The 17,388-nt window shown below is 42.5% G+C and overlaps 1 protein-coding gene across 4 annotated transcripts in view; it reads right to left on the minus strand.

Moving 5' to 3' along the window:
* PSEN1 (presenilin 1) overlaps nt 1–17,388 on the minus strand; it is a 60,645-nt gene that overhangs the window by 17,884 nt on the left and 25,373 nt on the right. For all 4 annotated transcript variants that reach the window (XM_073638870.1, XM_073638868.1, XM_073638869.1 and 1 more), the window contains 2 exons: nt 13,344–13,485; nt 34–101 (listed from right to left, as the gene is read on the minus strand). In XM_073638870.1, the coding sequence (XP_073494971.1) occupies nt 34–101; nt 13,344–13,485 (210 nt within the window). The remainder of the gene's footprint in view (nt 1–33; nt 102–13,343; nt 13,486–17,388) is intronic.

The following is a 17,388-nucleotide window of genomic DNA, read 5'->3' on the forward strand; positions in this document are numbered from 1 at the left end:
CGGACCATTTCTAGTTAAATAATTTGTGCTTACCCCAAATAGATGAAAGAGAAGAAAAATAGTAGCAACAACGAGGAAATGATCAGCCAGCCGTGAATGACCTGCAGAGGGGAAAAAATATATATAATGAAAAATTAGTTACTTCTGAAAAAGGCTCCATACACCAGGAAGGGGGAAGGAACGTACACCAGGAAGGGGGCTATATATACCAGGATAAGTGATAGATATACCAGGATGGGGGATGCACACCAAGATGGGGCCCAGAAAAAGGGATATACAGTGGTGTGAGGTGTGGAAAAGGTTTGCCCCCCCCCCCCCCACCTCCTTAAAACATAAATTATCTGTGGTTTATCACATCTGTGGGAAGCAGAGTTCAATTTCCCTAGCCACACACAGGTCTGATTACTGCCACACCTGTTCTCAATCAAGAAATTCCTTAAACAAGACCTGCCTGACAAATTGAAGTAGACCAAAAGGTCCTCAAAAGCTAGACATCATGCTGCGATCCAAAGAAATTCATGTACAAATGAGAAACAAAGTAATTGAGATCTATCTGTCTAGAAAACATTATAAAGTCATTTCTCAAGCTTTGGGACTCCATAGTGAGAGCCATTATCCACAAATGGCGAAAACATGGAACAGCGGTGAACCTTCCCAGGAGTGGCCAGCCAACCAAAATTACCCCAAGAGCACAGCGACGATTCATTCAAAAGGTCACAAAAGACCTCAAAACAACATCCAAAGAACTGCAGGACTCACTTGCCTCAGTTAAGCTCAGTGGTCATGACTCCACCATAAGAAAGACTGGGCAAAAATGGCATGTATGGCAGAGTTCCAAGACAAAAAACACTGCTGAGCAAAAAGAACATAAAGGCTCGTCTCAGTTTTGCCAGAAAACATCTTGATGATCACCAAGACTTTTGGGAGAATACTCTAGACTGACGAGACAAAAGTTGAACTTTTTGGAAGGTGTATGTCCCATTACATCTAGAGTAAATGTAACACAGCCTTGCAGAAAAGGAACATCATGCCAACAGTAAAATATGGTGGTTGTAGTGTGATGGTCTGGGGCTGTTTTGTGGTGCTGCTTCAGGACCTGAATTTGTTGTGTAAATGGAAACATGAATTCTGCTGTCTACCAAACAATCCTGAAGGAGAATGTCTGGTCATCTGTTAATGACCTCAAGCTGAAGCGCATTTGGGTTATGCAGCAGAACAATGATCCAAAACACACCAGAAAGTCCACCTCTGAATGACTTAAGACAAACAAAATTAAGACTTTGGAGAGGCCTAGTCAAAGTCCTGACCTTAATCCGATTGAGATGCTGTGGCATGACCTTAAAAAGGCTGTTCATGCTTGGAAACTCTCCAAAGTGGCTGAATTACAACAATTTGGCAAAGACGAGTGGCCAAAATGTCTCCAGAGCGTTGTAAAAGACTCATTGCTAGTTATCGCAAACGCTTGATTGCAGTTGTTGCTGCTAAGGGTCCAACCAGTTATTAGGTTTAGGGGACAATCACTTTTTCACACAGGGCCCTGTAGGTTTGGATTTTTTTCCCTTAATAATAAAGACCTTCATTTAAAAACTGCATTTTGTGATTACTTGTGTTATCTTTGTCTAATATTTCAATTTATTTTGCGATCTCAAATATTTAAATGTGACAAACAGGCAAAAGAATAAGGAATCAGGAAGGGGTAAACACTTTTTCACACCATTGTATATACCAGCCATTGGACTCTAGTTATGCCACTGTGCACACAGTCTTTGTAGGGTTTTTCGAGCAGAACTTCCAAGTTTTTGAGGAGGATTTAAAGTACCGTATTTTTCGGACTATAAGACGCACTTTTTTCCTCCAAAATTTTGGAGGAAATTGGGGGGTGCGTCTTACAGTCCGAATACTATCTCCCTGTATATACCATGACTCTGCGTGGTAGGAGGTCTGGGGGAGCAGCAGCGGGGGATCAGCAGGGCACAGGAGGCAGCAGCCGACTGCTGCAGCCTGCGCTGTGCCCGCTACTAAAGAAAATTAATATTCCCTTCTCCCCACGCCCATGGGGAGCAGGGAATATTCATGTTCCTTAATAGCTGGCACACTGTACAGCAGCGCGGCTCCTGCTGCGCTCTGAGGTCTGTGTGCCTGCTATTAAAGCTCATGAATATTCCCTTCAACCCACTCAAATGGGTTGTAGTGAATATCTATGGTCTTTAATAGCGAGCACACTGACCGCAGAGCGGCAGCAGGAGCCGCGCAGCGGTACAGTGTGCGAGCTCTCACACTGTGTGAGGGCACATGGCAGGGACGCCATGCGCGCCCTGCAACGCGCGGCTCACACAGTGAGAGAGTCAGCAGCAGAGCGGCACAGTATGATTGTTTTTTTTTGTGGGCAGCAGGATGGGGGAATCAAGGGGTGCCATGCATACCTGGATGGGGGATAAAGGGGTGCCATGCATACCTGGAAGGGGGATAAAGGGGTGCCATGCATACCTGGATGGGGGATAAAGGGGTGCCATGCATACCTGGATGGGGGATCAAGGGGTGCCATGCATACCTGGATGGGGGATCAAGGGGTGCCATGCATACCACGATGGGGGATCAAGGGGTGCCATGCATACCACGATGGGGGATCAAGGGGTGCCATGCATACCTGGATGGGGGGGATAAAGGCGTGCCATGCATACCTGGATGGGGGGATAAAGGGGTGCCATGCATACCTGGATGGGGGGATCAAGGGGTGCCATGCATACCTGGATGGGGGGGATCAAGGGGTGCCATGCATACCTGGATGGGAGGATCAAGGGGTGCCATGCATACCTGGATGGGGGGGATCAAGGGGTGCCATGCATACCTGGATGGGGGGGATCAAGGGGTGCCATGCATACCTGGATGGGGGGGGATCAAGGGGTGCCATGCATACCTGGATGGGGGGGGGATCAAGGGGTGCCATGCATACCAGGATGGGGGGGATCAAGGGGTGCCATGCATACCAGGATGGGGGATCAAGGGGTGCCATGCATACCAGGATGGGGGATCAAGGGGTGCCATGCATACCAGGATGGGGGATCAAGGGGTGCCATGCATACCTGGATGGGGGATCAAGGGGTGCCATGCATACCTGGATGGGGGATCAAGGGGTGCCATGCATACCAGGATGGGGGATCAAGGGGTGCCATGCATACCAGGATGGGGGATCAAGGGGTGCCATGCATACCAGGATGGGGGATCAAGGGGTGCCATGCATACCAGGATGGGGGATCAAGGGGTGCCATGCACTCCAGGATGGGGGATCAAGGGGTGCCATGCACTCCAGGATGGGGGATCAAGGGGTGCCATGCACTCCAGGATGGGGGATCAAGGGGTGCCATGCACTCCAGGATGGGGGATCAAGGGGTGCCATGCACTCCAGGATGGGGGATCAAGGGGTGCCATGCACTCCAGGATGGGGGGATCAAGGGGTGCCATGCACTCCAGGATGGGGGGATCAAGGGGTGCCATGCACTCCAGGATGGGGGGGGGGGATCAAGGGGTGCCATGCACTCCAGGATGAGGATGAGGGCCACGTATACCAAGATGGGATGGGGTCCACATATACCAGGAAGGAGGGGCCATACATACCAGGATGGAGGATATTAACAGAATTGGAGGACATCACACCAATACCAGTGTCAGCAGCAGACTCCCTCCCCTATAACAGGGCATCATGACCACATTTTTTGCTTAAATATTTTTTCCTATTTTCCTCCTCTAAAACCTAGGTGCGTCTTATGGTCCGGTGCGTCTTATAGTCCGAAAAATACGGTAATAGCATAGAATACCCAGTAACATTAAATCAGACAGCCTGGTAGTTTCTATTTTTATTGTTTATGTCTAGTAACAGCTTTTAAGGCTGAAAGAAGATATTCAACAAGTTCAGCTTAACCTGCAGCGCCTACTATTTTAAACAACGTCTACTTTAGGCAATTTTGTAATACTTTGGCTAGAACCATCACCTACCAAAGTTACCATTACATCCCTTAAACACATTGCATTTCCTACCGGTAAATAAAACCTTTATTTATTTATAACTTGATGGACACATTTTCTATTCCAGAAACAATTTTCCCATCAATAAGTTGGAGGTTAAATAGAACGGTGAAAACAAGAAATTTAACAGAGCTTTACTAAGAAAAATAAAGTATTTTTTAGGCCTCAGACTTCAGTGATTTTCCTCGTACGCAAAAAAAAAAAAAAAGGTCAAACGTTTCATCAGAGTTTCATTAGTTTTTCTCGGATGGAAATAAAAAGAAGAACCTCATTCACTTTGCGGTTACCAGGGAATCCTTCATTTTTCTCATGCTTGATAATTTTACATAGTCTTGTATGACAAGAGTACTGGATTCTATAGTATTCTTTATGTTTGTGGGAAAGTTGTTCAAACGTGTAAAAAGCTCCGATTTGTTGGGCAGGAAATAGGAGACAGTGGCTTCTTTCTACTAAACATTGCAGGTCTATGAACAATCCGTAGAACTGACAGCTCTGCTATGTGACATTACTAATTGTCACACAAGGACATATTTGTCGTGATTGTTCCAAATACTTAATTTAACAATCTATCAAAATCTTGTGCTCAATACCTGAAGTAATAAGTGTCCATCATCTAAAAACAACCCAAGAGCACAAGAGGATGCTTGGCATTTTTTATTTTTTTTACTGTGAGCACTGTCAGGTTTATCTCATGTCAAAAATTAAATTATTGAAAGATTGCAAAGATACAGACATGCATAAGACATGAGAAAAGTACGAGAAAATTAGATATTTCATAGCTGGGGTCACACACAGGACAATGTTGTAGTGCAGTTCTGTTGCTTTTCTGGTAAAATCAGATCAGATCATGCAAGTTAAGGAGACAGATTTGGGGGGAACTTTTCATTTTTGCATGATTCAACTGGTCAGAAAAAATGTGAGAGTTTTACTTAATTTTCATAAGGAGGTCAGGACTGGTGTCATTGCCTCCATATGCCTGGCCGAGCTAATTTACGTTTCAAGTTTATGGTCAAGCTTTAGTAATACGCAAACTTTGTCTTGCCCACATACTTTGCAATTTTTCACATTGACCACTGGAGATTTTTTTAGGCTCATACTCCCTGTCCTTAAAAAGAACAGTTTTCAGCAGGCTCATTATCAGCAGAGGCAGGATTACTCTTACAGGTAACACCTCTATACACAGCTGATAACACAGGATCCACCATATCACAATAGGTGATGTCACAGCTCCCCTGCTCCTCCTCGCTTCACAATGAATGACTAGTTCATTAGACACCTCAAAACAAAAAACAGGGTTGAAGTCTGACCATCGAGGCTGTGGTATGGGTGTGAAATAACAGGAAGTTAGAGTCTAAAAAAAAAAAAAACTCCAGTGACCAAAAGAGAATACTGAAAAAAAAAAAAAATTAACAGAATTTAATGTTAAAAAATATATATATTTTTTTAACATAAAAATATTTAAAGAATACCTTTAAAAACACAAAGATTTGATTTAAACATTAAGTCATTTTCTGACTATAGGATAGCCTACTACTTAAAAAAGGAGGAAAAAAAAAAGGTTTATCCTGGAAAAAAAAGATTTAGAGGGAAGCTAAGGATTTTTGTAATGCACCCTTGTAGAAAATGGTTTTACCCATCTGGCGTTTCTGCATTTAGTCATGTGACCAAAATTGGCGACCATTCAAAATCAGCAACTTTTTTCCACTTGTGTATAAAAATAAAAAATGTGAACAAATATATTTTTATTCTAGGGGAGATTATGGTTGTATTTTACAGTAAATGCTGCTCATGTTTTGTCATCAGTATATTGAGCTATTGACATGCAGCAAATAATTTATCATTCGTTACTGATTGATGATCGGACTTTTTTTTTTCTCACCACATCTTTATGATTTATCGTGCTTGTAATCTACCCCAATGTACCTGTTGTCACTAATGATGACCGTTATCCCCCCAAATGTCACAAAAATGTGCCTGTCTACAGGATATGCTTATTTCAAGAGATAAGTCAATACCAGACATTGATTTAGCTCCAAAGTAAACAAAGGATTGGGCATGATGAAATACAACATGCCTAATCTTTTGATTTACAGGGAAAACGTCTGCGCTGACCTAGCACACATACACCCTGCTGCTGAACGAGCTGTATTTGGTCGGATCCAGACGACATTTACCTAAGAGTTGTATGGTATATCAATTCAATAATGTCAGAACATTAATGATCTGTCGGCTCACACAACTCATCACCAAGAGGGAAAAAGGAGTAGAAACTCAAAATGTGACCGGGGTCATCCATAGGCTCCTTAGTTACTTATTTTCGACCTGTGGCATTACTCTGAGATGACAGACAGTTTGATGACCACTGATAACTGATCCAACCGGCTCTACCCTCACCACCCCACATCTGGCCAAGGCTTAGCACATAGTACAATGTTCGGCTGCATTCTCCCTGTAGGCTCATTTCTATGTGGTTACTTGTGTTATGTACTAGATTTCTTAACCTTGCACAAGTTTTTTTTTTTTTCTAAATTCTGATTTTTATTTATTTTTTCTTCCCCTCTCTGTAAAGCGGTTTGACAGCATTTTTACATAACAAATCTATTAAAATGTAGTGAAGCTGAAGGGGCCAAGACAGGACTCAATTTTTGATGAAAATTCTGAAAGGTTGTAAGCTAATTTATATGCAGATGTATACCATTATGCTTGCTGTGACCTGAAAATACAAAGCAGTTATGGGGAAAAAAAATAGACTTTTTCTATGACAGTTTTTTTTTTTTTTTTAAAAGGGTCAATAGTAAGAATCTAGTTGCTGTTGGTCCGCAAAAAAGGACTGTTGATAATCAGAGAGCGGAGTTCACTGCAGTAGGTGTAAGCAATGGATACCCACTGATGTCAAAAGTCAAGAAATATTACCCCCTTCCCGGCGCGGCCAATTTGCATTTTCGTGTTTTCCTTTCCAAAAGTCATTGCTTTTTTTTTTAATTTTTGCATCCACATAGCCATATTGAGCTGGTTTGTTGCAGGATAAGTTCTACTTTTGAATTACACCATTCTTTTTATCATCATCATGTGATGCACTAGAAAGAGTAAAAAAAATTCCAAATGCATCGAAATTGCAAAAAAAAAAAAGCAATTTCACAAACTTTTTTCTATTTACATATTCACTACAGTAAAAATGACCAGGGAATATTATTCTGCAGGTCAGTACAATTACACACATACCAAACATGCATACATATTTTTTTATTTAAGTGGTGAAAAAAATAAATAAATCGGAAATATGTATAAAAAAAAAAAAAAAAAAAAAAAAAGAATTTTTAGCCTGTGTCACCATTTTCTGATACCTGTAACATTTTCAATTTTTGGTTGATGGGGCTGGGTGAGGGCTTATTTTTTCCGCCCTGAGCTGAGATTTTTATTGATATCGTTTTGGGGTAGATATGAGGTTTTGATTGCCTCTTATTGCACTTTACTTGCAGTGTTGAGGCAGCTGAAAAAAAAACGTAAATTCAGGAGTTCTGATATTTTTTCTCATTACAACATTTACTGTTCGGATTAACTTATTTTACATTCCGATAGATTGAATTTTTACAATACTAAATGTGTATTTTTTTTCCTTTATTTTTAATGGGGGAAAAGAGGGGTGATTTGAACATTTTTTTTCACTTTCTACTGTATTCAATAGTCCCCTTAGGGGACTTGAAGATGCGATTGTCTTGACTGCTTGTACTATACATAATAGCAGGGCTTCAGCACTGCTGTGCATAGCAAAAAATCACTGTCTCCTATGAACACCAGCTACAGGCTGGCTTTACAGGAGTACTGTTCTGACAAGCATAGAGGTCTTCCAGAAGACCCCCGGCTGTCATAGCAACCCATCGGCACCCCGTGATCATGTCACACGCGGCTCAAAGGATGATGTGCCCTCCCTGCCGGTGACCATTAGATGCCACTGCCAGGGATTGACAGTGGCATCTAACAGGTTAACAGTCTCATGATCCGCTCGCTGCTGTTAGAGGGAAGTGATGGCTGAATTACACAGCCATCATCAGCCAGGAAAGATGCAGGCTCAGCTTGCGAGCTCACATTAAAGTCAGGGACCCAACAAATGACGCAACTATACGTCATATGTCGCAGAGAGATTAAAAGGGAATGGGTCAGTTGATTCATGCTGCACAAACCCGGGGCATCAAAAATCAGAGTCTGGTTGCACAATTGAAGCCCAGCATATTTTTCTCCTAAATATTCTGATGTTGTAGAGAAAATGGACTGCACCACAAGTCTGACACAGATGGGAAGATCCTATGTAGCATAGTGGCACCATCTAGATGGAATCTTATCGTTTATCTCCTGAGCACGGCAAGTGATAGGTAATTTGTGGGAGAGTATGAATGCTTATTGTCAATCCTACCCAATTACTTCTCCCAAGCCCCAGTAAAGGGTAGAGGGTCTTTGCAGGTGTCCCTTTGTATATACAAGTTAGACGTTTAGTACAAGGACCTACTTAAGTGATTAAAGGGAATCTGTCGGCAGTTTTTTGCTACGTAATCTGAGAGCAGTATGATGTAGAGGCAAAGAGCCCGATTCCAGCGATGTATCACTTACTGGGCTGTGTCCTACAGTTTCAATACAATCAGTATTTTATGAGCAGGATTATCACTGCAGGACCATGTGTCATGTGCCAAGCAGTCCAGCTAATCTGTGTAACCACGCACCCACCTCTGATTGGCTGCTTGCCACAGGAAGCTGCCAATCAGCTGTGTGGGCGGGATTATACCGAGCTCAGCATTCTGACCACTGCTACATCTAGGAGCAGAGATAAACAGGGATTCTATCAAAACTACACCAAAAAGCCCAGTAAGTGATATATCACTGGAATCAGGGCCTCTGCCCCTACATCATGCTGTTCTCAGATCACATAGCAAAAACCTGCTTTCAAACCTGAGTGAGTTCATCCTTTATAATAGCCAGAGATGTGTGAGGATTTATAAATAACCTGAGCTGGAAATAAGCCAGCCAGGATAGATGCCTACCTGGACATGAGCCTCCAAGTTTTGTAAGGGAAGGAAAAGAGCCTGATCCCATGAGAACGCGTCTCAATCTAACCCCGGCGGATCTGTGCCAGGTTAGAAATGAGTAAGTACCTGAAGCAGGGGGAAATCTGGGTTGTCAAACAAGGTCATTAATGGACCCAATCTATGTGATATAGATGATGAGTTTTAGGCTATGTTCACACACGTTGTGTTTTTTTCCGCAGCTTAATCTGCTGACAACTTTTCTGTGGCAAGAAAACAGCTGCATCAAAAACGCAGGTTTTGAAGCGTTTTTGTTTTTTTTCACTGTCCTGTCTCAATTCATACATGTACATAAAGTTCTGTGGAAAAAAAAATTCTGGTTTTAGCATAGTGGGGGAGGTGAATTATTCAGGAATAGTTTAGACACTGGCAATGCATTGAGTTTGTATGACACTATTTGCTTTCACACTATGGGGTCTGCCATTCAGTTTGCACATGCATTGTTCAATTTCACACCTCAGTGGGCCACAGGTATTGTTCAAAATCACAGGTAGGTCAGGTAATGTTTTACTCTACACATCACTAACTTATTTAAACTCTCCCAATACAAACAACCATCTCAGTGGCCAAGACAAGATGGTTAAATCACAAAATAAAACCCATATTTTGCCATAAAAAAAGCTGAAAGAAAATTTAGCTGCGTTTTTTATGCATTTTTTTACACCACCCACTACTTCCTATGGGGAAAAAAAACGCTGAAAAGTGACATGTTCTATTTTCCAAAAACGCAAGCAAGGTAGAAAATATGCAGCAAACAAAAAGCAACATGTGTGAACAGAGAATTCTGTTTTTTCATACACTTTGCTGGTACTGCAAGACGCAGCTGAAAATTTGCATAAAAATCATCTGCTGCAAAACACAACATAGTGTGTGAACATAGCCTAAGACTTGCTCCCATGTTTGTAATAAAAAGTGTTGAGCTAGTATTGGCAATTGATTAACCTGTACATATACATATTATATATATATATATATATATATATATATATTAGACACACACTAACAGTCCCTGTATTACATTACACACAAACAGATCTTTAGAGAAAGTATTTCTAAAGTCCATTTATGACATGTAAATGAGGGCTTTGACTAGTCGGCCCACTTAGCATGTTATTACGCCCCTGTGGACGTGATAACTTACAAGCGCCGGCATCATTGCTACCGCTATACTTGCGCGCGGCTTCTTCACCTCGCCTCATTGATCCTCTGTAATACAGGGACTGTTAGGCAGTGTGTTAATATATGCAGACCCAACTGCTGGTAGTTCTGGGGGCAAGGGAGAACTGACAGGTTCCCTTTAAGTCCACAGACATGAACCAGTCCACTGCTCATAAGAATCGCAGACGGATGGTATTTTTTCAGATCGGGCAGACTAGTATTCCCTTTATTCTTGGGACGATAGTATTTTAAAATGTATCCTAGGCCTCGACGTTCCCCATACAAACTTGCTAATAGCCTTGTTGAGACTGGAGAAAAAAATCTGAGGAACACAGACAGGAATGGTCTGGAATATATAAAAGAAGTTTAGGCAAAATGTCCATTTTGATTACACTGTTCAAAAAAATAAAGGTAACACTTGAACAGCACAATGTAACTCCAATCAATCAATCACACTTCTGTGAAATCTACCTGTCCAGTTATGAAGCAACACTGATTGTGAATCAATTTCTCCTGGTGTTGTGCAAATGGAAAAGACAACTGGTAGAAATGATCGGCAATCAGCAAGACACCCCCTATAAAGGAGCGGTTCTGCAGGTGGTGACCACGGATAATTTCTCGGTTCTCATCCTTTTTGGCTGCAGTTTTGCATTTTATCATTGCCCTCACCCCTAGGGATACAGTAGCATGAGGCAGTGTCTACAGTACAACCCACGGAAGTTGCTCAGGTAGTGCAGCTCATCCAAGATGGCACATCAATGAGAGCTGTGGCAAGAAGGTTTGCTGTGTCTGTCAGCGTAGTGTCCAGAGGCTGGAGGCGCTACCAGGAGACAGGCCAGTACACTAGGAGACGTGGAGGGTCTGTAGGAGGGCAACAACCCAGCAGCAGGACCACTACCTCCTCCTTTGTGCAAGGAGGAACAGGAGGAGCAGTGAAAGAGCCCTGCAAAATGACCTCCAGCAGGCCACTAACCTCCATGTGTCTGCTCAAACTGTCAGAAACCAACTCCATGAGGGTGGTATGAGGGCCCGACGTTCACAAGTGGGTGTTGTGCTTACAGTCCTACACCGTGCAGTACGATTGGCATTTGCCAGAGAAAACAAAGATTGGCAGATTCCACATTGGCACCCTGTGCTCTTCATGGATGAGAGCAGGTTCACACTGAGCACATGTGACAGATGTGACAGAGTTTGGAGACGCCGTGGAGAGCGATCTGCAGCCTGCACCATCCTCCAGCATCACCAGTTTGGCAGTGGGTCACTAATGGTATGGGGTGGCATTTCTTTGGAGGGCCACACAGCCCTCCATGTGCTCGCCAGAGGTAGCCTGACTGCCATTAGGTACAGGGATGAGATCCTCAGATCCATTGTGAGACCATATGCTGGTGTGGATGGCCCTGGGTTCCTTCTGATGAATGACAATGCCAGACCTCATGTGGATGAAGTGTGTCAGCAGTTCCTGCATGATGAAGGCATTGAAGCTATGGACTGGCCCGCCCGTTCCCCAGACCTGAATCCGATTGAGCACATCTGGGACATCATGTCTCGCCTCATCCACCAATGTCATGTTGCACCACAGACTGTCCAGGAGTTGGCGGATGCTTTAGTCCAGGTATGGGAGGAGATCCCACAGGAGACCATCCGAAACCTCATCAGGGGCATGCCCATGCATTGTAGGGAGGTCATACAGGCACGTGGAGGCCACATACAATACTGAGACTCATTTCCTTGTCTTGAGGCATTTCCACTGAAGTTGGATCAGCCTGTAATTTGATTTTCCACTTTGATTTGGAGTATCATTCTCAATCCAAACCTCCATGGGATATTAATTTTGATATACATTGATAATTTAATGTTTTATTGTTCAAAGAATTCCACTATGTAATGAATAAAGATTTGCAACTGGAATTATTTCATTCAGTGATATCTAGGATGTGGGATTGTAGTATTCCCTTTATTTTTTTTGAGCAGTGTAGCAACACCACATTTTTGAAGTTTGGTAATGGTGTAATTCATCTATTCAATATCTGCAAAGAGCTGTTGCATTTTTTTTTTAACACATACTTTTTAAAAGTTTTGCCATAGGATCAAAAATCTGTCAGATGCCAACACCTTGCACTTTGGTTTTAGGAGTATCAATTTGACGTCTCTAGATAAGAAGCAGATGACAAAACTGGAACTGGCACACGGCAAATCCCGCAATGTTTCCCCATTTCAGAGTTTACAACTCTGACCCATGTTTTGTTGTTGCTTTATCAAATAACCAAAACTGCAGCAACATTACTGAACATTCACGAAGCCAAGGAGCGGACCACAGGCCAATTCTAATATCTGTCTAGAGCATACAAGTCAAACTCTGGCCCATTGGCCAAATCTGGCCCGCAGTGTCTTTAGATTTGGCCAGCGACACCAGAACTGCCACCACTATGTGGGGCCCATTATTCTGTATGGAGGACAGTGTGGGGCCCATTATTCTGTATGGAGGACAGTGTGGGGCCCATTATTCTGTATGGAGGACAGTGTGGGGCCCATTATTCTGTATGGAGGACAGTGTGGGGCCCATTATTCTGTATGGAGGACAGTGTGGGGCCCATTATTCTGTATGGAGGACAGTGTGGGGCCCATTATTCTGTATGGAGGACTATGTGGGTTCCATTATACTGTATGGAGGACTATGTGGGGCCCATTTTTCTGTATGGAGGACTATGTGGGTTCCATTATTCTGTATGGAGGGCTGTGTGGGGCCCATTATTCTGTATGGAGGACTATGTGGGGCCCATTATTCTGTATGGAGGACTATATGTGGCCCATTATTCTGTATGGAGGACTATGTGGGTCACATTATACTGTATGGAGGACTATGTGTGGCCCATTATTCTGTATGGCGGACTATGTGGGTCACATTATACTGTATGGCGGATTATGTGGGTCACATTATACTGTATGGCGGATTATGTGGGTCACATTATACTGTATGGCGGACTATGTGGGTCACATTATACTGTATACCGATAGGCCCTCAACTTTGTCCAAGTAGCCCTCTGTGTGTTTGACATCCCTAGTCTAAAATAAGAGACGAGCAGTCACCTTGTAACACCTGTACTTGTAGAGGACCACTAGCAGGATGGTCATCACAATAATGACGCTGATCATAATTGCAGTATTGAGGATGGAGTTCAGGGCTCTTTGTCCAACCGTTTCTGTTTCTTCTGTGAATGGGGTGTAGATTCTAGAAGAAAATAAGTAAAAAATTCAGAAAATTACATCAATATGCGATCACCCACCACACCTAGAATTCTAGAAATGTTAACATTTGAAACCAGCGCATAGCATTGCAGCAAACACAGAACGGCCTATTATTAAGAACATTGTGCCGACATTTCGAAGGGTCAAATATTATATAATTGTTTAGTAATGTATATCTGCTGGCATTTGTTTAATGGAACGTTTCTCATATAATGTTATATATCTGTGTATATATATATATATTATATATGTACACACACACACACACACCCCCTTGAAAAAAGTAGTCATACCGGTGGGGAAATTTACACCCACAAACTTAAATGTTATTGGTATTTTATGTAATATACCAACACAAACTAGCAAGTATTTTTGAAGTGTAAAGGAAACAATACATGGTTTTCTAAATGTTTTAAAAATAGAAATCTGAAAATGGTGTTGTGCATTTGTATTCAGCCCAGAGTCAATACTTTGTAGGACCACCTTTCGCTGTAATTACTGCTGCAAGTCTTTTGGGATATGTCTATCAGCTTAGCACATCTAGAAGATGAAATTTTTGCCCATTCTTCTTTGCATATTCACTCAGTGAGTTTGGATGGAGGAGACTGAACAGCAATTTTCAGGTCTTACCACAGATTCTCAATGGGATTTGGGTCTGGACTGTGACTGGGCCATTGAATATACTTTTATCTAAACCATCCATTGTAGCTCTGGCAGTATGTTTAGGGTGGTTGTCCTGCTGGAAGGTGAACCTACATACCCCAGTCCCAAGTCTTTTGCAGCCTCTAACAGGATTTCCTCCAGAATTACCCCGTATTTAGCTTCATCCATCTTCTCATCAACTCTAACCAATCCCTGTCCCTGCTGAAAAAAAAGCATCCCCACAGCACAATGCTGCCACCACCATGTGTGACAGTGGGGATGGTGTTTTCAGGGTGATGCGCAGTGTTAGTTTTCCACCACACACAGAGTTTTACATTTAGAAAAAAAACAAACAAACAAACAAACAAACAAAAAAAAACCAGGAACAAGCTCTTCCACATGTTCGCCGTGTCCCCTATATGAAATTTTAAAAATGGGACTTATGGCTTGCGTTCAAAAAAATGCTTTGTTCTCGCCACTCTCCCATAGAGGCCAGATTTGTGAAGAATATGACCAATAGTTGTCCTGAGGACACATTCTCCCACCTGAGCTGTTGATCTCTGCAGCTCCTCCAGACCATGGGCTTCTTGGTTGCTTCTCGAATTAGTGCTCTCCCTGCTTGGGATGTTAGTGCTCTCCCTGCTTGGGATGTTAGTGCTCTCCCTGCTTGGGATGTTAGTGCTCTCCCTGCTTGGGATGTTAGTGCTCTCCCTGCTTGGGATGTTAGTGCTCTCCCTGCTTGGGATGTTAGTGCTCTCCCTGCTTGGGATGTTAGTGCTCTCCCTGCTTGGGATGTTAGTGCTCTCCCTGCTTGGGATGTTAGTGCTCTCCCTGCTTGGGATGTTAGTGCTCTCCCTGCTTGGGATGTTAGTGCATGTGAACAGCCATGTCTTGGTAGGTTTGGAGTTATCCATACTCGTTCCAATTTTGGATGATGGCGTGAACAGTGCACCGTGAGATGCTCAGAGATTTCTTTCTTTTTTTTTTTTTTTTTTTTTAAACATACCCAAAGAGTAAAGCAGGGCTAGGTTATGTGCCCACGATGCGTTTTTCAAGCGTTTTTGCTGCGGAATTTTCCGCAACATAAACGCTTGGGAAACGCATGGTAAGCCTTCTGCCATGGTCTCCTATGCAATTCCGCACTTTCAATGCCCATGCTGTGCTCAAAAATCCGCAGCATGTCCATTAATTTTGCCGAAGCGCTGCGTTTTCGCCGCCATTGACTTGCATTAGACCGTGCCAATTCTGCAAGACTGCATCTGTACTTGCGTAATTGGCGCGTTCTAATGTGCGGATGGTACCCGAGTGTGGAGAAGAGAAGACTCTCATCCACACCCAGGTACCATAGAAACTGTAAAAAAAAAAAGAATAAAATAAAAAATAAAAGATTATATTCACCTTCTGACGGCCCCCGGTCTCCTTCCCTGTGCTTGCAGGCAGGACTGAAGGACCTGTGGTGACGTCACAGTCATGTGACCGCAGGCCCTTCAGTGCAGTGTCCCGCGATCAGCTGGCAGCCAGGAAGGAGCGCAGCAACACACGCATGGCCATCGGAAGGTAAGTATAGGTTTTTTATTTTTATTTTTAACCATTCTAAAAGGTCACACCTAGTTGTCAAGCACTTTCAAAGTGATGCTAAAAATCGCTTTGAAAGCGCTTGTCAATCCGCATGCGGAAACGCATGTGAATCCGCATGTATTGCGCAGGAAAAAAGCATGTACAATCTGCATGCGTTTTTTCTGCTAGGGAGATGCAGAAATTTTCTGCATCGTGGGCACATCGCCTTTCGCTCAACTTTATCCCTGACCTGTTCCTTCGTTTTCATGATGTGGTTTGATCCCTAATGTTCTCACACAAACCTCTGAGGCCTTCACAGAACAGCTGTAGTTATACTGAGAATACATTTACACAGAGGTGAAGTCAATTTACTTATAAAGGCAAATGGTCACGCAGGATTTTATTTCGGGGTTTAAGACTACAGGGGGCCTAATACAAATGCACGTCACAATTTTCAGCTTTAGATTTTTAAAATAATTAGAAAACCATGTGTCATTTCCTTCACACTTCACAAACATTGGATACTTTGCGTTAGTATATCACATAAAACCCAAACATAAATGCATTTTATTGGGATATGTGCACACAACATCTTATAGATGCAAATGCAGCGGCTGAGGTTTTCCCAGGGAAAGCAGTTTTTGGAAGTTACCGGTGGTCATTTTCATGAGGCGCTATTGCCCGTGCTCTTACAGCGGCAAAGCCGCCGCCGTCTGAATCCATACTGTGGAGTATTGAGAGCTGGTGGCTTCCAAGTGGAAGTTGCTCAAAGAATGAACAGGTCATTTCTTTTAGCCAGGGCTGTGGAATCAGAGTCGGAATAAAATGGACAGACTCCTAAAATATGGAATAAATTGGGTACAGTAGCGATGGAATTAATGGCGTTATGTAAGGAAAGCATAAAAAATATGTATATATAATTTGCTATTTTTATGAGCATGTAGGTCTTTTAACCACTTCGCGCCAGAGCCTGTTTTTGCCTTCGTGACCGGGCCAATTTTTTCAATTCTGACCACTGTCACTTTATGAAGTAATTACTCTGGAACGCTTCAACGTATTCCCCTGATTCTGAAACTGTTTTTTCATGACATATTGTACTTCATGATAGTGGTAAAATTTCTTCCATATAACTTGCGTTTATTTGTGAAAAAATCGGAAATTTGGTGAAAATTTTGAAAATTTTGCAATTTTCAAACTTTGAATTTTCATGCCCTTAAATCAGAGAGATATGTCACACAAAATAGTTAATAAATAACATTTCCCACATGTCTACTTTACATCAGCACAATTTTGGAACCAAAATTTTTTTTTGTTAGGGAGCTATAAGGGTTAAAAGTTGACCAGCGATTTCTCATTTTTCCAACAAAATTTACAAAAACATTTTTTTAGGGACCACATCATATTTGAAGTCACTTTGAGGGGTCTTTATGACAGAAAATACCCAAAAGTGACACCATTCTAAAAACTGCACCCCTCAAGGTGCTCAAAACCACATTCAAGAACTTTATTAACCCTTCAGGTGCTTCACAGGAATTTTTGGAATGTGGAAAAAAAAAATTAACATTTAACTTTTTTCACAAAAATGTTACTTTAGACCCAATTTTTTTTATTTTCACAGGGGTAACAGGAAAAAATGGACCCCAAATTTTTTTGTGCAATTTCTCTTGAGAGTGCCGATACCCCATAT

The sequence above is a fragment of the Phyllobates terribilis genome, unplaced genomic scaffold (genome assembly GCF_046119375.1).
Source record: "Phyllobates terribilis strain yellow unplaced genomic scaffold, ASM4611937v1 Scaffold_7__3_contigs__length_470593459, whole genome shotgun sequence".
Taxonomy (NCBI): domain Eukaryota; kingdom Metazoa; phylum Chordata; class Amphibia; order Anura; family Dendrobatidae; genus Phyllobates; species Phyllobates terribilis.